Source organism: Procambarus clarkii, chromosome 46 (assembly GCF_040958095.1).
Source record: "Procambarus clarkii isolate CNS0578487 chromosome 46, FALCON_Pclarkii_2.0, whole genome shotgun sequence".
NCBI classification, from domain to species: domain Eukaryota; kingdom Metazoa; phylum Arthropoda; class Malacostraca; order Decapoda; family Cambaridae; genus Procambarus; species Procambarus clarkii.
Window position 1 is genome coordinate 32,369,143 of NC_091195.1, and position 24,413 is coordinate 32,393,555.

Sequence of the window (24,413 nt, forward strand, 5' to 3'; positions counted from 1 at the left end):
CTAGAGTCGGCAAACCAGACAGTCTCTATATCTCGACAGACAATTGAACAACAAGAAATATTGAAAACCCACAAGCATTGTGAAAATAAACATATAAGAAACATGCACTTTCTCTTTTCTTTCTTTTCCATTCAACCAGACTGAGCCACAGCAACGCGTAGCGGGTACAGCTAGTAATATATATATATAAATAAATTATATATATATATATATATATATATATATATATATATATATATATATATATATATATATATATATATATATATATATATATATATAATCTTATGCCAAAGACCTATTATTTTACTATTTATTAACTGAGTGGAATATATTCCACAGGTACCGGCGCTGTCGGTCGCGAGCTGCACAAGAAAGGATTCACGTGAGTATAATGGAAAATTGTACCAGACAACAACTTCTTAACTGAAGTTCTGAAGATTTTATAAATATCCGTAGCACAGTGGTCAGCGTAGTCTGCTGACAACAGAAAAATCCTGTGCTCGATTACCCTATGACATTGTCCCAACCTAGGAGTTGGCCAACTATTTTGGGTTATAGCCTGTGGGAGGTCAGTAGTTGGTATAAGGAGGGCTGTTACGGCCCTATTGGGTCGCAACCGGGTTCTTCTCTGATGTTATTAGAGTTTGGGTATCCGGCCCCAAGTTAGTAGTGGCTTTCAAGGGGTGAGTTCCGTAACGCAAGTTAAATTAAAGGGGAAGGGATACAAATGCACTGCTTTATATATATATACACCACCACCATAAATAAATATATAAACTGTCACACGGGGGGTATAAATACACAATGTACAGAATCGTCTTCCTCTGAAGACGAGGGATGCTCCACGGTGCTCACAATGAGTAGCTCTGGTTCCCTTCTTCGTGGCCCACGCTGAATCCTCTTGGCTTCTCTAGGCGAATCTACCCTGGCCACAGGCCAGCCAAATCACAGTCCCACTGGGTGCTCTGTCGTGGAGTCCTTCAACTACAAATCCAGCCTGTAGCTGGAAGGTTCCGATCAGCTACGCTGTGTAGGCCACTCCACGACCGATACTAGGGTTGCGAGCCCTAGGCAGGAGCCTCGTGTGATTCCGCTGATCACTCTCCTCTCTCAGCACCACAGTGGCTAGTCTCTTCCAGCAGCCAGCCCCGGATAGGACGATTCCTGGTACTGCCACGTCACAGGCAGGCTAACACTCTCAACAGTGTTCGTCCAGGGGTGACTCACAGCTTCTGCAGAGCAAACTCATGAAGAGACCTTGGCTGCCTTGGGTAGACTGCCCCATCGTCCAATACAGCAGTCCCAGGTCGACTCTGTAATCAGACACGTCATTAATAATGGGACTAAGGAACCTCACTGACAGGCTGACACAAACGTCCACCTATCCACTCCATAGATGGCGTTGCTGTCTAAGCGCCACCTCACCAGAGGTCAGCAGCGGCTATGTTATGAGCTGATCAAGACGGGAATCCAGCACCTGTGGCCGGTATATCCCATCCTCATTAGATGGCGCTGTCCATTTGGAGGGGGTTTCAGGAGCAGACTCACAGATGGCGTTGTCGTCACTCCTCCGTGCTCGGACACTGGACTCGGGTCCGTAACAAGGGCCCTCAGTAATACTGAAAGGATTCCTGTCCCCCATTTTGGGTAAGCTAAATTCATATGTCATTTCAAGCCACACAGAGAATGCAATTCTTCTCATCCAAATGTATGAACATAAGATTGAAGGACCATGCCTGGCAGCTCTTATTTATTTCAAACAACTAAAGGTCATATATTTGTCTCACAAAGACTTGAAACATTCCAGTGTCTTTGTCTCTGACGTTTCACTGTAACTTATTCCACAAGATTGCATCAAAATTTTCTAGTTAGTGTTCCCTTATTTATATTTTTAGATTAACATTTAGATTAGATATATTAATTAAGATTAAAAATAATTTTTTCCACACTGAAATTTATTATTTAATTATTTTTTTAGTAGATATTTTTAACACCTGGTTTTTATCCCCATGTGAAAATATTTCTTATACTTGGCAACCCATTCTGCTAAAATTATAATACTTATGGTGAAACTTACTACATTGCCGTAGTGCTTGAATGAAGGTAAAGGAAAGACCCAATATATGAGTAATTCTATTACAAACCAAATTTTCATATGAAACCTACATCCTTTCTCAAGGTGTTGTATACAATATTCTGAACACAATACTTCTTCGATAATACTCACTGAACCAAATACACTGTTTGGTCGAACGTACCAGAGTATACTGTTGGACCTAAACATTTTCACGTTTTGAAACATTAGTTTGATAGAGTCCGAGAAAAAGTAAACTCAAAATTAAATATTCTTAGACCTAAAATAGTACGTATAGGTACTATATTATGTGTAACATAGCATGTAACATTACTTGCAGATGTTAGGTTAGGTCCTTTAGCTACATTTCTGATTTATTGGAATCACATTTCGGTTAATTCAGTAATACAAAACGTATTTAGATGATGAGTCACAATAACGTGGCTGAATATGATGACCAAATAACACATCACAACAGGCAGAGACGACGACGTTTCGGTCTGCATTATCAAGTCGTGTGATGGAAAGAGATAGACAATATGAGGGAAGAGAATGAGATGAAAGGTGCGATGAATGAAGGAGAAGGAAGGAAATAATAAGATAAAAGGTAAGAATAAGTTGAAAGAAAACTAGGAAGAAAGGAAAGAATACGAGAACAAGGTTAGAAAAGAGAAAAAGTAAGAATAAAGACAATAGGTAGAGTAAAGGAAAGATTAGATGGAAAGGAAGGGAAGGGAAGGGAAGGAAGACGGGAAAGAATAGAAAATGAAGTATGAATAAGCAAAAGTTTTAAAAACAGAAAGGTAAAAATAATAAAAGAGAAGAAAACTGCAACGATAACTTGATAACGAAGAGAAAAAATCTAGTAATGAAAGAGAGAGACAGGAAAGAAAGTCTAGACGGGGCAAAGCTACGTCAGATCACACAATTACAAATGTAATTATCCAGGACGAACCGAAACGCTGTCGTTTCTTTATTGTCCGGTGTGTGATTCGGACGTTATACAAAGCGTATATATGGACGTCGCTCTAAGAAATGTAAACTGAGATTTATTGATCTCTGCCTTAGGGAGGTTTCTAGCCATAGGTTTAATATGGTTATCAATATATATATTGCTTTAAGTAAATTTGCATTTATTCTACCGAAGGGTTCCCAGAACACTGGAACTCTTATGAGCAGCGAGTCAATGTTGACCAATCCACACACTAGAAAATGAAGGGACAACGAAATTTCGGTAAACCCTGGACCATTCTCAAGTCGATTGTCTTAAGAATGACGACGACAAAACATTTATGTTTCGTCATTTCGGCGTCCCTTCATTTTCTAGTGTGTGGACTTGCCAACATACTTCAGCTACGTTATTGTGACTCATCGCCTGCAGTGAGTCAATGACCTTTATGTCATGCACGGTTCCTTATAAGTATGGCAATAGAACCTAATGAACAGTGAAACCTTTTGCGTCATAAAACCATTAAATGCTGCGCATTATTAGTAACTTTAATGCAAATTATGAGACTAAATATATATATATATATATATATATATATATATATATATATATATATATATATATATATATATATATATATATATATATATATATATATTCACTGTCGATGGTAATTGAAAAATCAATTCTCCAAAATTCATTTTTATTTCAAGTCTGACGCGACACTTGAATGCGTTTCGAATTAACTTATCACATTTTCAAAGACTTTAGTTTACACACACACAACTATAACCTGCAAACACTAAACAGAGTTTAAACAGCTTTCATTTTATACCTGCATTTGGGTGAGATGATATGTTACAACAGTTTTGGATGAGGTGAAAACAAACTATCAACACAAGACAGAACACGAAACAATGGGTATAATATTGGGTAAGTTAAAGGGAAGAATGGAAGTAACTGCAAAGGGCCTATTGGCCCATATTTGTTGATGCTTCTATATTGGTGCGGAGTCTTGAAGTGGGTTGAGTATAGTTGTGCATTAATTGGCTGTTGTTTGCTGGTGTTGACTTCTTAATGTGTAGTGCCACGCAGATATCAAGCCGCCTGCTATCGCTGTATCTATCGATGATTTCCGTGTTTTTTGTTAAGACTTCTCTGGTGATGGTCTGGTTGTGGGAAAGTGGAGTTGGAGATGCTGTTGGACGACATATTCGACCTCGAAGCACAAAAGAAGGTCACCACCAAAGATACCTTACAAGCAGAACTTATTGCAGAAGGAGGAAAGAATCGAGGCAACTACAGAAGCACCATACTGTCCCCCGAGCTCAAAGCGGCAGCTAAGAGCCTTCGTGAGAACAAGGAGATAGTCGTCAGGAGAGGTGACAAGTCGCCAATATACGTCATTCTTAAGAAAGACGAATATCTGGCGAAAATGAACCACATACTCTCTGACCAAACAAAATTCCAAAGGGTAACGAAGGACACTACAGCCGAATTGAAAGCAAAGGTCAACAAATTGATCAAAACTGTGAACGGCAAGAAATCCGGACTCCACCTGCCAAAGTTTATTGGAGAATACAAACCTGGATACGCATATGGAAATGTCAAGACACACAAGCCTGGAAACCCACTTCGGCCAATCATCAGCCAGATACCCACACCCACGTACAGACTGGCGAAGCGACTCAATAGCTTATGTCCCTTGCGCCTTTAGCCTGAAGTCTCCAGAGGAATTTGTTGATTTACTGCGGGGAACACGGGCCACAGGGATAAGAGCCTCGTTGGACGTAGAATCACTGTTTACCAACGTACCTGTGGATGAAACAATCGGGATGAGAGCGGACAGAGTGTATCGTGATCCGGCCTGTGCTCCTCTTGACATACCAGAAAAAATTCTAAGGAAACTACTCCAAGCTTGTACTAAAGAGGCACCCTTCTTGAGCCCAGATGAGCACATGTATAAGCAAGTAGATGGGGTCGGCATGGGTTCTCCCCTAGGTGTCCTGTTTGCGAACTTCTACATGGGTACCATCGAACAAAAGGTCTTAGTCGACATGAACTTGAAACCGGCCATATACTGCAGGTACGTTGACGATATTTTTACACAGGAACTTGATGTCAGACATCTGCAGGAGCTGAAGGAGGCATTTGAGCGGAATTCTGTGTTGCGCTTCACTTACGAAATGGAGAAGGATGGGAAGCTGCCCTTTCTAGATGTAACAGTCATGGAAAGGAGCGGAGGTTTCCACACTGCAGTCTACACTAAGGAAACAAACATTGGAGTGTGCCTCAATGCCAACAGTGACTGCCCATACAGATACAAGAGGAGTGTTGTTAACGCTTATGTCGACCGTGCTCTCAGCCACAGCTTAGGATGGAAGCAAGTCGAGGAAGAACTCTGTAGGGTAAGGCAGGTCCTAGTCATCAACAGCTTATCCAATGGTTTCGTTGAAGACATCATAAGAAGGAAAGTGAAACGCCATGCAACCTTTGAAGAGACAACTAACACAACACCTGTACCCGCTATTAGACTATTTTACAGGAACTTCTTTTCCACAGCTCATGAAATGGAAGAAAGGGTCCTGAAAGATATTGTTAATAGAAACGTTATCCCTACAGGCAAAAATCAGAAGATACAATTGACGATTTACTATAAAACCAAGAAAATGGCCAACCTACTCACGAGAAACTCCAGACACAAAGCAGAACGTTTTTAAAAGAGACCAATGTCGTCTATGCCTTCAAATGCCCACTTGGGGACTGTAAGCCTCAAAGAACTCAGTATATAGGCAAGACAACAACATCTCTTTCCAGGCGATTAACGATGCATAAGCAACAGGGCTCCATTAAGGAACATATAATCTCTTCCCACAACCAGACAATCACCAGAGAAGTCTTAACAAAAAACATGGAAATCACCGATAGATACAGCGATAGCAGGCGGCTTGATATCTGCAAGGCACTACACATTAAGAAGTAAACACCAGCAATCAACAGCCAATTAATGCACAATTATATTCTACCCACTTCAAGACTCCGCACCAATATAGAAGCATCAAGAAATATGGGCCAATAGGCCCTTTGCAGTTACTTGCATTCTTACCTTTAACTTACCCAATATTATACCCATTGTTTCGTGTTCTGTCTTGTGTTGAAAGTTTGTTTTCACCTCATCCAAAACTTTTGTAACATATCACCTCACTCAAATGCAGGTATAAAATGAAAGCTGTTTAAACTGTTTAGTGTTTGCAGGTCATAGTTGTGTGTGTGTAAACTAAAGTCTTTGAAAATGTAATAAGTGTCACGTGGAGGTGGGCCGGGGCTCTGCTAGCACTCGGCTGCTAGGGGCTCAAAAGGCCGAATACTCAGCCCCTCCGACTATCAGGATTCACCGGAGTCTCCTTGGTCACACAGGAGAGGACCAACAATGCCCACCTCTGCAGGTCTTTGCTTCCACCACAAAAGGGGGTGCCACTGATTCACCCTGGAAGCCCCTCAGTCAAACACGGGGAAACTGCTGTTAACAGTTCCGGCCTAGACCCGTGGAGGAGTGAAGGAAGACTCAGGCTTACCTTATAACAATAACCTCCCTGAATCTTGCCTGCCAGACAAAAAGGTTGCAGGAACTCCTTTCCCGCCTGTCTTCTCTATCTTCTTCTTAACAAGGTCGCCAGCTGGGTTATTATATCTGCACCCCAGCAATGCAGTTCAGTGGATGTATTATATATTGTTTGTAGCCAGAAGATTGCTACTCCCATAGATCTGCTACTAGACTGTTGGCCCAGGGTACTCTCCCAAGAAGGTCTGTGTGGCTTTACCTCTATAGCCGCTACATTAATAGTTGCCACCATTCAGGCACTGACACTGATCAGATGGCTAAGGGTACACTTTTATGTAAGTCTGTGCTGTCTCCAGGCAATAAGAACTTCTATAGAGAATGTAGTGTTCCCTAGGTGGTACTATGATAACCTTCGTGTATGCTCATAGAGAAATGTTATAAATGGAGGCACACTTAAACACAATGATAAAATGTGTGAATTTACTGACGCAAATTACATAATCACACATACAATCACAAGTAATACATGAATATGAAAATAAGGATAATAAGTCTGAAGATCATCAGCCTCTTCTTCCACGACCTCCAACACTCCTTCAACTGGGCAGAAAGACAGGAGTCCCACACTCTCTCACAGGAGGGCCTCTTCACCACGTCGGCGCCTCTTCTTCACTGTCCTGCCATCCATACACACTGTCCCCTCTGACAGTCCTGGACACAAGCTGCCTTGCAACCTATTCTACTACTAAAGTATTAATGTCCTGTTGCCACATACATAAGTAAATATTGTGGCCTAACTAGCCTACTCACACAAGGGGTAATGAGAGGGAAAATGATCTACCTTACATTCCTGGCTCACGACGCCTGTCCCTCGATGGTGTGAGGTTCCCACGCTTCCTTGGGTCGATCCTTGACGATCCAGGACGCTCCACAGGTCCTCAGGTGTCGTGGAGCCTTCGCGTCGTCGCCGTTCCAATCCCTGAGATTCAGCTACCCCAATCCTGGTTCATCGATGGGCGCTGAGCTAATCACTATCTTTCCCACACTCGCCCCTTCCACAAGGCGTTGCTCCTTGTCCTAGGCACGGTGTCGTCCTTCCAAGACCCTCAGTGGATGTGACCCGGTCACAGCTAGGCTTGCCCGCCACACCTTTTCGGGCCCCCAAACGTCCAGCGTCGCCGCCCAGCGTCGTCGCCGAATATTTTCCAAGTTTGGCCCTCTTTCGCTCAATAAACTTGGTTCCTTTTTGCTTCCCAGAAGCGCTGGGTCTCCAATATATCCGATGGGCTGCGATAGCCTGCACAAATCCACTAAGAAAGGCTTGTAGAGCCTCTAATCCTTGAGAGCAGACCGAGGTGCGTCCTGTCGCTTCCAAGGTCGGGTCAACTCTGACGTTGGCGCCGCCCGGGGCACTCGGTGACGTCACGGCGGGCCCTGATTGGTCGCCCGTGACCTAAGTCGGCCAATCCGCGATCGGCTAGTGTCCCTTCCAAAAGGTCATATCTGCATTAGGGGATACTCTTTCATTTTATATCAGGGCGCCAATTTCCCCATATTTACAACTTATAATGTAACTTCCTTCCCTTTACTGGCAGCCGGTCTGGTCGCCACATATATCATTGGACTCCCTGAACCTCAGAGAATCAGTAGGGAGAGCTGATATGACTCTTTAAGCCGGCAAACGAAAGAAATAGGAGAGGGCACCGTAACATAAGGTATTACGAAACGCATTCAAGTGTCGTGTCAGACTAGAAATAAAAATGAATTTTGGAGAATTGATTTTTCAATTACTATCGACAGTGAAAAGAAACATAAGAAATATTGAGAAAATTCGTGTTAGAATTATTAATCTTTGTTTTTCGGTCATATTTAATAATAATTTATTTCTACAGGAAAGATGGGGTACCACCTCTGGTGCAAGTGTAGGGACCCATAGCCTCGGAGAAGATAATAAAGAGTACTCAGAGAAGACCTTGTGGATCCTTGTGGACACAAAAAAATTACAATATTGATTACATGCAGGGTACAAGTCTGCTTGTCACAAGTTGTATAGCTCCTCCAGCACCTCAGATGGTGGGCAGGAACCATGGATGCAGTGAGCATTTCCTCTCTGGATTGCCACACTAAGGCGTTGAAAAAGAAAACTGGCAGCTCTAGTGTCTCTAGTTGTTTTGATTAGCTTAGGCCCCAACAACTTCAAAAAGCTAGCAGCACTTTAACGCCAGGCACCAAGTGTCTCTGAGGCAATGGGGAGAAAATTGTAGTGGTGCTCAAAGTTTCTGTATTTACGTAACTTGGCCGCTTCTCGGTGATTGGCAGCTCCTCCTGCTTGTGTAGCACTGAAGTCAACATAGGTATTGGCTAAAGTTGAAACGCAAGTGTAGTCCCACACCAACTGTCTACCATTCTTCCAGGGGTTCACCATGATTCTGTCTGGGTGACCGACAGGCTCATCAGAGTTGCGGGACATTAGGTAATGGGGCTCTCTCTCTGCTGGACAACCGGCTGTGGTAAGGCTTCTCTTAATAATGTCGTTGACTTTGCCGTGTCTTGCATGCCATCCTCCTGTCCTTTGGCAGAGAAAGCCATGCCGTCCGTACCTGTCGGCCTCTGCCTCGCCGCAAATTCACCTGTATTCGGTATATATATGCAAACAAGTCTGAATTGTCCCCAGGCATATATGCAAGTGAAAACTCACACCCCCAGCTTTGATAAAAAAAAACGGAGGACGACCGGTCGTGTTGGTCGAGTGGTTAAGGCTTCCTGAACGCCAGATTGCAGAATGCTTCTGGCAGTATGGGTTTGAGTCACTTCGGGGGTGTGAGTTTTCAGTGGCATATATGCCTGGAGACCGTTCAGGCTTGTTCGCATTTGTGTTCCTCACGTGTGCCCCAAAGAATGAGGCGATTTGATAAAATAACATGCCCAAGATTACCAACCGAGTGCCGGCGGGGGGGATGGCAAGGTAAGATAATTATCAAAAGAAGGCACCAAACCGAGAAGGCTATGTAGCACCATCAAAGTGCGAAATAATCAGAGGGCGCTAAATATCACCAAGAATGCCAATACGAGAACAAAAACGCACAAGGCGAACGATATCAAAAGAATCCGATTCACCTAGAATTCTATCGAGGGACAAGTGACCGCAAGGGACGGTCGGAGAGCAATACACACGCTCGTCCTGGAAGTCAGGACATTCAACAAGGATATGCACAACTGTAAGAGGGACAACGCAATTCGGACAATAAGGAGGAGGGCGGCGCTCCATTAAGTGACCGTGGGTTAAGCAAGTATGACCAACCCACAGCCGTGCCAAAGCAGTTTCCCACCGCTGGTTATGGTGGCAGGAGGAAGGCCACGGGGACACACTACGTTTGAGAGTACGCAGCTTGTTACCAACCACAGAGGACCAACAACCCTGCCAACGGGCAAGAATGGAAGAATGAATAACAGGATAAAAGTCAGAATAAGGAATACCTTTATGGGAGATGGGACAAGAACGGATAGCTTCCTTAGCGGCAGCATCCGCACGCTCATTGAAAGAAACACCAATATGGCTGGGAACCCAGCAAAACTCTACTGATTTAAATTTACTAGAAATAAGAAACAGCCAATGTTGAATCTCGATGACCACTGGATGGACAGGATTAAAGGACCCTAGAGCCATGAGGGCACTACGAGAGTCAACTACAACCACAAAGGAGGAATGAGAATGAGAAAGCAAGAGACGAAGAGCATAGAGAATAGCATAAAGTTCTGCCGTAAAGGTAAGGTAATTATCGAAAGAAGGCACCAAACCGAGAAGGCTATGTAGCACCCTCAAAGTGCGAAATAATCAGAGAGCGCTAAATATCACCAAGAATGCCAATACGAGAACAAAAACGCATAAGGCGAACGATATCAAAAGTATCCGATTCACCTAGAATTCTATCGAGGGACAAGTGACCGCGAGGGACGGTCGGAAAGGAAGACACACGCTCGTCCTGGAAGTCAGGACATTCAACAAGGATATGCACAACTGTAAGAGGGACAACGCAATTCGGACAATAAGGAGCAGGGCGGCGCTCCATTAAGTGACCGTGGGTTAAGCGGGTATGACCAACCCGCAGCCGTGCCAAAGCAGTTTCCCACCGCCGGTTACGGTGGTAGGAGGAAGGCCACGGGGACACACTACGTTTGAGAGTACGCAGCTTGTTACCAACCACAGAGGACCATCAACCCTGCCAACGGGCAAGAATGGAAGAATGAATAACAGGATAAAAGTCGGAATAAGGAATACTTTTACGGGAGATGGGACAAGAACGGACAGCTTCCTTAGTGGCAGCATCCGCACGCTCATTGAAAGAAACACCAATATGGCTGGGAACCCAGCAAAACTATACTGATTTAAGTTTACTAGAAATAAGAAACAGCCAATGCTGAATCTCGATGATCACCGGATGGACAGGATTAAAGGACCCTAAAGCCATGAGGGCACTACGAGAATCAACTACAACCACAAAGGAGGAATGAGAATGAGAAAGCAAGAGACAAAGAGCATAGAGAATAGCATAAAGTTCTGCCGTAAAGACGCTAGCCTCCGAAGGGAGGCGACACGTATAAGTACGGTCAGGAAAAACAACAGAGTAGCCCACACCGTCCAAAGACTTAGACCCATCAGTGAAGATGGAAATAGAGTGGGAGTGCGAAGAAAAGTGCTCAAGGAAGAGGCTTTTCAGAATTGTAGGAGGGGTAAAGGCTTTAGTAATACATGTCAAGGACGTACAAAACTTGGGAAGGGGGACTCTCCACGGAGGTAAGGAAGGAACAATACGAGGAGAAACATTAGAAATATGAACAGAAAGAGAATCCTGTAAGCGAGACAACCGGACAGAAAGTGGGAGACAATGAAGAGGAACAGGAACCCCAGGAGGAGGAAAAGTCAATGCATGACAGAGGCGAGAAGAAGGATGTTGGAAGGACCGCGCAAGATAGCGAAGACAGTAGCGATCATGGCGGTCCTGAAGAGAGAGAAAGCCAGTGTCAACATACAAACTAAGGGCGGGAGTCGAACGAAAGGCACCAGAGCTGAGACGCAACCCAGTATGGTGCAAAGCATCAAGACGGTGAAGAGTAGAAGGAGAAGCAGAAGAGTATGCAGGGCAACCATAATCAAGTTTAGACAGGACGAGAGAGGAGTGCAAATAGAGGAGCGTGCGCCTATCCGCTCCCCAAGAAGTATGGGACAAAACCTTAAGGAGGTTAAGGGACTTAGAGCATTCAACTCGGAGGTGAGAGATATGGGCTGACAAAGACAATCGAGTGTCAAAGACTAACCCCAAAAGCTTCACAGAATCCCTGTACACAATGGGATGACCATAAAGCGACAAAGAGGGACAAAGAATGACATGCTTCCCAGTAAAAGTCATAGCACAAGTCTTAGACGCAGAGAACTTGAAGCCATGATCGGTGGCCCAAGACGACACGGCATCAATCGCAAGTTGAAGCCGCCGTTGAAGGAGAGGGGAATCATCACCCCGACAGCAAAGGGTAAGATCATCAACATAGAGAGCAGAGAAGACGCCAGATGGAAGAGAGGAAAGAAGACCGTTGAGCGCAACTAGAAAAAGAGTAGTGCTCAGAACACTACCCTGGGGTACACCCTCATACTGCTGAAAAGGGGCAGAGAGAGCAGTACCAAGCCGCACACGAAAGGAACGACGAGAGAGGAAGCTCTGGAGGAAGAGAGGGAGGTTCCCACGAAGGCCAAAAGAATGAGGTTGAGACAGAATATGATACCGCCATGTAGTGTCGTTAGCCTTTTCCAGGTCAAAAAGGACGGCAACAATGGAGGTCTTCGCAGCAAAAGCAGTACGAATATAGACCTCCAAGTTCACCAGGACATCTGTCGTGCTGCGGCACTTGCGAAAACCAAATTGAGAAGGGGAGAGGTGGCGATAGTGTTCTAAGAACCACATCAAACGAACGTTGACCATACGTTCAAAGAGCTTGCAGACACAACTCATGAGGGGCAATAGGGCGGAAGTCCTTGGGGGGATGACCCGAGAGACCCTGGTTTCTGAACAGGGAGGACAACAGCATCGAGCTAATCTTCAGGGACTGACGACGATTCCCAGATCCGATTGTACAGACTCAGTAAATACTGAGACGTGCAAGGAGGGTGATGGTGAAGCATTTCATAATGAATGCCATCGGAGCCCGCTGCCGTACAACCGCAGAGGGCCAGGGCAGAACGAAGTTCAGAGAGAGAGAGAAGGGATCAATATAGGGAAGGTGAAGATAAGTACAGAAATTTAAAGGACGAGATTCAAGGAGAGGCTTACGTAGAAGGAAGGATTGGGGAAGATGAGAACCAGAACTAACAGAGGAGAAACGGGATCCCAGTTCGGTCGCAACCTGCAACGGGTCCGCCACAAGAGCACCATGGAGGCGAAGGACCGGTGTGACATCGGGAACGAACTTACCCGCAATCTTGCGGATACGCTTCCAGACCAGTGGAAGAGGAGTTTCGGACGTAACGATGGAGACATAAGACGCCCAGCAAGCATGTTTAGCCGCACAAATGGTCCTACAGGCCACCGCACTCGCGTTCCGAAACAAAAGAAAAGACTCAACCGTCTGCCGGTGGCGATGTCTCATCCAGGCTGCACGCTTACAGCGGACAGCCCGAGCACAGTCCAAACTCCACCAGGGAACGCACTTCCGCGTTCCTCGAGAGGAAGAGCGAGGAATAGACTGGAGGGCAGCGTCAAAGACAGTGTCATGAAAAAGAAGGAGGGCGCAAGGAAGAGGTAAATCGGAGAGGTTGGAAATAGTAGCACGAAGAGTAAAGAGGTGCCAGTCAGCCTCGGCAAACCGCCACCTAGGGAAGGAGAGAGGAGGGCGAAAGGAGAAAAAAGTGACAAGGATAGGAAAATGGTCACTGCCATGGAGGTCATCAAGGACTCGCCACCCAAAATCTAAGGAAAAGGATGACGAGCACAGAGAAAGATCGAGACAAAAAAGGGAGCGAGTCCGAGAGTCCAAATGAGTGGGCTCACCAGAATTAAGAAGGGACAGGGAAGAAGAGAAGATGAAAGGTTCAAGGAGGCGACCCCGGGTGTTTGTCAGCACATCACCCCAAAGGGTATGACAACAATTGAAATCACCCAGCAGGAACACAGGCTCCGGCAAGGAGTCTAAGAGGTGTTTAAGATCGGGAAGAGAAAGTGGGACAGTGGGGGGAAGATAAATGAAACAAACCGTGTACCATCTACGCAAAAAGACACAGGCGGCAGAACAGTGGAGAGGTGAGGAAAAAAGTTAAGGGACAAAGGGAACACCGGAACGAATCAAGAGAGCAGAAGAATTATGGACCGGGAGGGGAGAGAAAAGAATAGCCACGGAAGCGACCAGGATGAGAACCAAGCATTGGCTCCTGGAGACAGACATAAAGGGGCGAAAACTGTGAAATGAGAAGTTGGAGGACAAGGAAATTGGCGTAAAATCCACGGATGTTCCACTGAAGAAAAGACATCTCCCCAAAGAGAGAGAGGAGAGCAACAGAGAGCAAAGAAGAAACAAAAGTGAAGAAGGAACACAGCACGCTAAAAAAGCACAGAGTCAGGATCAGGGTCAGCGAAGTCAGGGTTAGGGGGCATGGGTAAACTGAGTAAAGAAGGAGGGCAAGAAGCGGAAGGACGGACCAGAGGTGGACGAGCAGGGTCTGGAGGAGAAGGAAGGGAAGGAGGGGGGGGCAGAAAGAGGGGAGCGCACCTCAGCAAGGGCAGTAACCGAGATGGAACCAGGGGCTAAAGAAACCCTCACAGTAGGAACAGGGGGCACCACCACCGAAGCGGGAGGGGAAGGAACGATAGAATCAGAGAGAGGGGATGAAGAAGAAAGCGAAGCTTTCTTACCGACAGGGGAGGAGTAAGGAGAGGAGCCAGGTTTCCACTTCTGACTCAAAGATACAGGCGTCCCAGCAGCAATGTACTGGGCAACAGACTCCAATGTCTCGATAGGAGAAGAAGAGCGAGAGCGAACAACACAACCATCAGGAGAGCGATGGACGTCGGCCCACACAGTCAGGCGGCGTGGAGAGCCAAGAGACGGAGGAGAAGGACGGGAAGGAGGACTAGAAGGAGAGGAAATAGGAGACACAGGAGACATGACAGACTGGGTAGAAAGAAGGGGAGCCCTAGACAGAGAACCAGGAGAGGGACCCTTCGGGACAGAACGGAGGGAAACAGGGGAGGTGGTGGTGGGCGTGTCTGGGTCTAAGGCTCGGAAACGGTTGTGAGACTGAGGAAGGCGGGAATGACGAGGAGAGGAAGAGCGCACCACGCGAGCATAGGAGACACCGGTGAAAGAGGGAAGATGATGAACTTGGCACCGAGCCTCAGGAAAAGACAAACGGTCCCGTTGCTTCAAGTTGAGGACAGCAGCCTCAAGTTTGTAACGAATACACACACGGGAGAAGGTAGGGTGGGCCTCACCGCAATTGAGGCAGCGGGCCTGGGGAGAAGTGCACTCCAACTTATGGAACCCTCGCTTCCACACAGGGAACAGAGAGAGACAGGACTAGAGCATTTGAGGGTACCATGCCCAAACTTCCAGCACTTACTGCAGAGCCGAGGAGATGGAATATACTCCTGAACGGAGCATCTGGCACCAGCAAAAATGACAGAGGATGGAAGGGTCCTACCATCAAAGGTAACCTTCACAACCCGAAGAGGCAGACGGCGATGACCACGAGAGGGGACGAGTAAATGTATCCACCTGGAGGACAGAATGACCCTGAGCCTCGAGGACATGCTTGATATCCTCGTGGCAGTCCCTGAAATCCCTAACACCGGTCGCAACATGATGCGGGAGGAGAACAGTGCCCACACTGGCATTCAACCGAGCGTTCTTCGAGAACCGAGCAAGGGTTTCGCCAAGGCAGGATAAGGCGGCCAAGCGAGTGGCCGCATCCTGAGAAGGAGCAGCAACGACACGGGTACCAGGACGAGTGGGGTTGAAGGTGACACAGGCATCCATGGAATCGACAAGATGCCTATGAAGGGAAAAATCGTCAGGAGGAGTTGAGTCAAAAGGTTGGATGTCAAAGTACTTAGTCCATGTAGCAGGACCAAACAAAGCATGGAACGAAGTAGGATGGGAAGGGAGCATACGAGAGTGGCCGTGGCGGGTACGGCGATGAGAACCCGTAGAGAGAGACGGGTCGAAAGGTACAGTAGTCACAAGAAGAGATGGAGCCGTGCAAGGGGACGAGACGGTCACTACAGCAGGCTTGGGGCTCGACCCAACCACAGAGCAGGGAGGAAGAGTCACGTCTGGGCCTAAACCGGGCCCTGTAGCGGAGGCTACAGATCCCGGTCTTCCAGGACGGTCCAACTCAGGGGCCTGGTCGCCCACCCCATGAGCCTGGTTAGGAGTAGTCAAGTCGTCATCCATATAGCAAACCAATATATAAGGGATGGGACCCGGAACCAAGGGATACCGCCTACCAGGGCAGCCTGCTCGGCCGAGGTTCTGGCCAAGCGGGCCAGTGCAGGAAGGGTGTGTCGTCCCCAGCAGTGCTCCCCCTTTACAACAGGGGAGTCCTACTACTTCGTTCATTCTCCCACACTGGTGCTAAGACCCCAGTCTCCATATCGCTCTAGCCTGGACACCCAACCATCCACTCAGGGCGGCCTCTCACAGGCGACCCCGCCAGCAGGTGGTCTGATGTCTCACAAGGCCTCTACATGGAGCCCTTCAGCACGTACACCACCCAAAGAGGGGGCAGGAGAGGGGGCACAGGCAACCCACACCTGTCCCAGGGAGGTGTACGTGAGCCCCCACCACGGCAAGGAGGCACCATGGAGGGGGGGGGATGGAAATAGCCTCGGCTACCATACTCTTTTGTCCGGTCATGTTGGTCGAGTGGTTAAGGCTTCCTGCATGCCAGATTGCAGAGTGCTTCTGGCAGTATGGGTTTGAGTCACTTTGGGGGTGTGAGTTTTCAGTGATATATATATATATATATATATATATGTATATATATATGCAACAATGATCACAAAAACACTGATCCAAGTATGCAGAATAACCACATATGAAAAATAGAAAATGCTTAACGCGTTTTCGGCTAATTCGCCTTCATCAGAGCAAAGTAGAATGAAGATAAGTTTGCTGATCAGACCTTTATATCCGCCTGGGCAGATCACCTGACCACCAAAAATAAGTGGAGGAAAGGAATCATAAGAAAGAAATATTCTTTCTTATAATTCCTTTCCTCCACTTATTTTTGGTGGTCAGGTGATCTGCCCAGGCGGATATAAAGGTCTGATCAGCAAACTTATCTTCATTCTACTTTGCTCTGATGAAGGCGAATTAGCCGAAAACGCGTTAAGCATTTTCTATTTTTCATATGTGGTTATTCTGCATATATATATATATATATATATATATATATATATATATATATATATATATATATATATATATATATATATATATATATATATATATATATATATATATATATATATATATATATGCAATTGACGATCACAAAACACTGATCATTTTATGCGGAAAATCCACAGAGAAATAAGAAATGAGGTGAACGTTTCGGCTTTGTTAAAGCCTTTGTCAACACCAGACTGACTCAGTCAGTCTGGTGTTGACAAAGGCTTTAACAAAGCCGAAACGTTCACCTCATTTCTTATTTCTGTGGATTTTCCGCATAAAATGATCAGTGTTTTGTGATCGTCAATTGCATATATATATATATATATATATATATATATATATATATATATATATATATATATATATATATATATATATTATTAAATATGACCGAAAAAGTAAGATTAATAATTCTAACACGAATTTTCTCAATCTTTCGTACATTACGCTTCACTGTTGGAGGTAAATCAAAAATCACTTCTCCAAAATTCATTTTTATTTCTAGTCTGACGCGACACGGGCGCGTTTCGTAAAACTTATTACATTTTCAAAGACTTCACAAATACACAACTGATTAGAACTTACGTCTCTCTGATATTATATCTACATTTGAGTGAGGTGGGAAGGATGATGTGGCATTAACACAAGACAGAACAGGGGATATTAATAGGGTATTAAAAGTATCAACACAAGACAGAACAGAAAACAATGGGTATTGAATAGAAGTGTTTGTAGAAAGCCTATTGGTCCATATTTCTTGATGCTTCTATATTGGAGCGGAGTCTTGAGGTGGGTAGAATATAGTTGTGCAATAATTGGCTGTTGATTGCTGGTGTTGACTTCTTGATGTGTAGTGCCTCGCAAACGTCAAGCCGCCTGCTATCGCTGTATCTATCGATGATTTCTGTGTTGTTTACTAGGATTTCTCTGGCGATGGTTTGGTTATGGGAAGATATTCTATGTTCCTTAATGGAGCCCTGTTGCTTATGCATCGTTAAACGCCTAGAAAGAGATGTTGTTGTCTTGCCTATATACTGGGTTTTTTGGAGCTTACAGTCCCCAAGTGGGCATTTGAAGGCATAGACGATGTTAGTCTCTTTTAAAGCGTTCTGTTTTGTGTCTGGAGAGTTTCTCATGAGTAGGCTGGCCGTTTTTCTGGTTTTATAGTAAATAGTCAGTTGTATCCTCTGATTTTTGTCTGTAGGGATAACGTTTCTATTAACAATATCTTTCAGGACCCTTTCCTCCGTTTTATGAGCTGTGGAAAAGAAGTTCCTGTAAAATAGTCTAATAGGGGGTATAGGTGTTGTGTTAGTTGTCTCTTCAGAGGTTGCATGGCTTTTCACTTTCCTTCTTATGATGTCTTCGATGAAACCATTGGAGAAGCCGTTATTGACTAGAACCTGCCTTACCCTACAGAGTTCTTCGTCGACTTGCTTCCATTCTGAGCTGTGGCTGAGAGCACGGTCGACGTATGCGTTAACAACACTCCTCTTGTACCTGTCGGGGCAGTCGCTGTTGGCATTTAGGCACATTCCTATGTTTGTTTCCTTAGTGTAGACTGTAGTGTGGAAACCTCCGCCCTTTTCCATGACTGTTACATCTAGAAAAGGCAGCTTCCCATCCTTTTCCGTCTCGTAAGTGAAACGCAGCACGGAACTCTGCTCAAATGCCTCCTTCAGCTCCTGCAGATGTCTGACATCAGGTACCTGTGTAAAAATGTCGTCAACATACCTGCAGTATATGGCCGGTTTCAAGTTCATGTCGACTAAGACTTTTTGCTCGATGGTACCCATGTAGAAGTTTGCAAACAGGACACCTAGGGGAGAACCCATGGCGACCCCATCTACTTGCTTATACATGTGCCCATCCGGGCTCAAGAAGGGTGCCTCTTTAGTACAAGCTTGGAGTAGTTTCCTCAGAATACTTTCTGGCATGTCAAGAGGAGTACAGGCTGGATCACGATACACTCTGTCGGCTATCATTCCGATTGTCTCGTCCACAGGTACGTTGGTAAACAGCGATTCTACGTCCAACGAGGCTCTTATCCCTGTGGCCCGTGTGCCCCGCAGTAAGTCCACAAATTCCTTTGGAGACTTCAGGCTGAAGGCGCAAGGAACATAAGGAGTCAGCAGGCCGTCGAGTCGCTTCGCCAGTCTGTACGTGGGTGTGGGTATCTGGCTAATGATTGGCCGAAGTGGGTTTCCAGGCTTGTGCGTCTTGACATTTCCATACGCATATCCAGGTTTATATTCCCCAATGATCTTTGGCAGGTGGAGTCCGGATTTCTTGGCGTTCACAGTTTCGATCTGTTTGTTGACCTTTGCTTTTAATTCGGCTGTAGTGTCCTTCGTTACCCTTTGGAACTTAGTTTGGTCAGAGAGTATGATGTTCATTTTCGCCAGATATTCGTCTTTAAGAATGACATATATTGGCGACTTGTCACCTCTCCTGACAACTATCTCCTTGTTCTCACGAAGGCTTTTAGCTGCCGCTTTAAGCTCGGGGGACAGTATGGTGCTTCTGTAGTTGCCTCGATTCTTTCCTCCTTCTGCAATAAGTTCTGCTTGTAAGGTATCTTTGGTAGTGACCCTCTTTTGTGTCTCGAGGTCGAATATGTCGTCCAACAGAATTTCCAACTCTACTTTCCGGGCCATTTCACTCGGTCTGGACATAACATGACAGTTTATGCCCAGATTTAGGAGAGTGACTTGGTCCTCAGTGAGGTTAATTCCTGCAAGGTTCAGGAAGCCATCTCTTGGTCGTGGAATTGCCATAGGTCCTCCATATAATCCTCCTTGAATTGCCATAGGTCCTCCTTGAAACCGGCCATATACTGCAGGTATGTTGACGACATTTTTACACAGGTACCTGATGTCAGACATCTGCAGGAGCTGAAGGAGGCATTTGAGCAGAGTTCCGTGCTGCGTTTCACTTACGAGACGGAAAAGGATGGGAAGCTGCCTTTTCTAGATGTAACAGTCATGGAAAAGGGCGGAGGTTTCCACACTGCAGTCTACACTAAGGAAACAAACATAGGAATGTGCCTAAATGCCAACAGCGACTGCCCCGACAGGTACAAGAGGAGTGTTGTTAACGCATACGTCGACCGTGCTCTCAGCCACAGCTCAGAATGGAAGCAAGTCGACGAAGAACTCTGTAGGGTAAGGCAGGTTCTAGTCAATAACGGCTTCTCCAATGGTTTCATCGAAGACATCATAAGAAGGAAAGTGAAAAGCCATGCAACCTCTGAAGAGACAACTAACACAACACCTATACCCCCTATTAGACTATTTTACAGGAACTTCTTTTCCACAGCTCATAAAACGGAGGAAAGGGTCCTGAAAGATATTGTTAATAGAAACGTTATCCCTACAGACAAAAATCAGAGGATACAACTGACTACTATAAAACCATAAAAACGGCCAGCCTACTCATGAGAAACTCTCCAGACACAAAACAGAACGCTTTAAAAGAGACTAACGTCGTCTATGCCTTCAAATGCCCACTTGGGGACTGTAAGCTCCAAAAAACCCAGTATATAGGCAAGACAACAACATCTCTTTCTAGGCGTTTAACGATGCATAAGCAACAGGGCTCCATTAAGGAACATATAATCTCTTCCCATAACCAAACCATCGCCAGAGAAATCCTAGTAAACAACACAGAAATCATCGATAGATACAGCGATAGCAGGCGGCTTGACGTTTGCGAGGCACTACACATCAAGAAGTCAACACCAGCAATCAACAGCCAATTATTGCACAACTATATTCTACCCACCTCAAGACTCCGCTCCAATATAGAAGCATCAAGAAATATGGACCAATAGGCTTTCTACAAACACTTCTATTCAATACCCATTGTTTTCTGTTCTGTCTTGTGTTGATACTTTTAATACCCTATTAATATCCCCTGTTCTGTCTTGTGTTAATGCCACATCATCCTTCCCACCTCACTCAAATGTAGATATAATATCAGAGAGACGTAAGTTCTAATCAGTTGTGTATTTGTGAAGTCTTTGAAAATGTAATAAGTTTTACGAAACGCGCCCGTGTCGCGTCAGACTAGAAATAAAAATGAATTTTGGAGAAGTGATTTTTTATTTACCTCCAACAGTGAAGCGTAATGTACGAAAGATTGAGAAAATTCGTGTTAGAATTATTAATCTTACTTTTTCGGTCATATTTAATAATATATGTCTACGGGAAAGACTGCTACCAAAATATACTAATATATATATATATATATATATATATATATATATATATATATATATATATATATATATATATATATATATATATATATATATATATATAACATTAGGCAACAATCAGGTAATGGTTCTCTCAGTCTCAGTCACTCGTATATCACAGGCATCTTTTATTTGTCAAATGATTTTGGAAGGAAAATTATTCTGCAGTTCAACAGAAATAATATGTTTCGTGCCTGGACAATTGATTTTGTATTCACTGGAAAAAAATTAATTGTGTTTTGTGGCATTATAGACACGAATATTTCATTTATAAATTAATATAGTTTATAATTAAAATGTAAACAAAAGATTCTGGCCATAAAAGTTAATGACTGTAACCTTGCAGGAACATAGATGCCCTGGAACCCTCGGAAGGAATGCTGAACGTTCTTAAAAAGAAAGGAGTGTACAACCTTACATATCACGAGTTCATAAGCAAGAACCCGACAACCATTCCTCAAGGTTAGAACACGTCCCTGTCCTCAGCCTTAATGCTGTAATGAATAAGTAACAAAATCTGGGGTATGGAACCGTATGTGTCGTCGCTTCTGTAATATAAAGTATTGAGAAAGTTCATAGGAGCCTTGATGAGGGTTTGAGCCTATGTGGTGGGTGTTCACACGCACACTCCCTAGTCAACTAGGCCACGACACTGTCAAAAGAATTGCAACCTGAAGATCTACCGAACTCACAAGGGATTCCTGAGGCTCCCACTGTAGCCGGACCAGGATTTTCACACAATCACCCCATGCACTCTGGCTCTGTTATCAAGGAATGTTTTTCCCCTGACACTCCTTTCTCATTACTTCCTGGATGACAGAGCCAGAGAGAATGGGGGGATTGTGTGAAAATTCTGGTTCAGCTTCAGTGGAATCCTCAGGAAACCCTGGTGAGCTCAGTAGAACTCCAGGTTGCGATTCTTTTGACCATGTCATGGTCTAGCTGACTATAGCATGTGCGTGGGAACACCCACCACATAGATTTGAATTCTCATACGGTGCCTACGGATTTTCTCATTGACACATCACGTTAATGTGATTACTCTCCGTGTATAAAGTAAATGTTAATATATGTATAGATACTTACCTCCTACCTAACGTCAATGTAATTATACTAAATAACGTAAGCCAATCTATATAAACAAAAATGTAAATGTTTGTTTTGTTCAAAATCGCTAATCTATAAAAGCTCTTCAACGATTGCTTTGAAATTTTTACACAACCTTTCATTCGAATGCGCACATGTTTTTATATACCTACTGTATAGAGGGCACACCTGTGATGGGTAAAAACATTTTTTTTTAAACAGCACCAACTGTTGGACATAACAGCAACACACACTGTAATCTCCAAATGCTCTTCACCGATTGCTTTGAAATTTTGACACAACGTTCCATTCATATATGCGAGTGTTTTTATATACCTATTATATAGATGACACATCTGTAACAGGTAAAAACACACTATTTTTTAAACGGCGCCATCTGTTGGACGTTAAAGCAACACACACTGTAATCTCTGAATGTTCTTCACCGATTGCTTTGAAATTTTGACACAATGTTATAGTCGAATATGCACGGGTTTTTATATACGGTTTTGAGTCTGAGGAAGGTGGGAAGGACGATGAGAGGAAGAGCGCAACATGCGAGCATAAGAGACGTTAATATAAGGTGGGAGCCGGCGAACCTGGTGCCTCGCCTCAGGAAAAGATAAACACTCCCGGTGCTTCAAGTTGAGGACAGCTGCCTCAAGCTTGTAATGTATACACGCACGGGAGAAGGTAGGGTGGGCCTCACTGCAATTGAGGCAGCGAGTCTGGGGAGAAGTGCACTCCGACTTACAGTGACCTTCGTCCCCACACAAAGGACAGCGAGACAGTTCCAGAGCAGCGGAGGGCACCATGCCCAAACCTCCAGCACTTATTACAGAGCCGAGGAGAGGGAATGTACTCCTGGACAGAGCACCTGGCACAAGCAAGGATGACTGAGGGCGGAAGGGTCCTACCATCAAAGGTAATCTTCATAACCCGAAGGGGCTGATGGCGACGACCACGAGGGGGACGAGTAAACGTGTCTACCTGGAGGACAGAATGGCCTTGGGCATCGAGGATATGCCGAATATCATCGTGGCAGTCCTGCAAATTTTGAACACCAGTTGCAACATGGGGCGGGAGGAGAATAGTGCCAACACTGGCATTCAACCGAGGGGTCTCGGTTGAATAGGGGTCTCGCCAAGGCAGGATAAGGCAGCCAAGCGGGAAGCCGCATCCTGAGAAGGAGCAGCAACGACACTTGTACCAAGACGAGAGGGGTTGAAGGTAACAGAGGTATCTACGGAATCAACAAGATACCTATGGAGGGAGAAATCGGCAGGAGGCGTAGAATCAAGAGGGAGGAGATCAAAGTATTTGGCTCATGAAGCGGGACCAAACAAGGCCTGATACACATCAGTACGGGAAAGAACCGAGCGAGTGCGGGCGTGGCATGGACGGCGTTGAGAACCGCCAGAGAGGGGTTAAAAGGTGCAGTATGCAGCAATGAGAGACTGATCCGTGCCAAGGGACGAAATGGTCACCACTGGGAGCTTGTGGCTCGACCCAACCACAGAGTAGGGAGGGGAGCCGAGGGGAGAAGTCAGGAGGGTCAAAGGAATAGCAAGGACGGGGCCCAACGCAGCAGGGGCAACAGAGCCTGGTCTTCCAATACAGTCCGACTCGGGGACTTGGTCACTCACCCCATGAGCCTGAGAGGGTACAAGAGAAACATTCAATGACATAAAGACGAAAAAGAGACATTTTCATTTACGAATGTGCCCCCATACCCCCCATGGAGCAACAATTAGAGGCAGGACACCCAACAACAAGCTATCGCCGATCATGCCGGGGCCTCCTAGGGGGTGCGTCGTGAGTATACACCCCACAAACCCCACTTTAAGAACCGTCAGTCCATCAAGATCGGGTTCAGTGTCGAAAGGAGGATTGACAAAAAAAGGTTCCCCTCACTTAAGACGTTGTGTTCTGCAGTTCTACGGGTGCAAGAGTATGCCTCCTCAAACACCCGGGCGTCAAAACAAAAGAAGGCTAAAAGAATGATCAAAACAGGCACAAGGTCAGCAGGAAATGACAACAA

At 45.2% G+C, this 24,413-nt stretch overlaps 1 protein-coding gene across 1 annotated transcript in view; it reads left to right on the plus strand.

Moving 5' to 3' along the window:
- The first annotated feature begins 339 nt into the window (after positions 1-339).
- Positions 340-24,413, plus strand: part of LOC123770541 (methyltransferase-like protein 27) — an 81,690-nt gene continuing 57,616 nt past the window's right edge. Inside the window, exons 1-2 of the mRNA XM_069301904.1 lie at positions 340-385; positions 21,633-21,748. Coding sequence (XP_069158005.1) covers positions 21,664-21,748 — 85 coding nt within the window. The 5' untranslated portion in view covers positions 340-385; positions 21,633-21,663. The remainder of the gene's footprint in view (positions 386-21,632; positions 21,749-24,413) is intronic.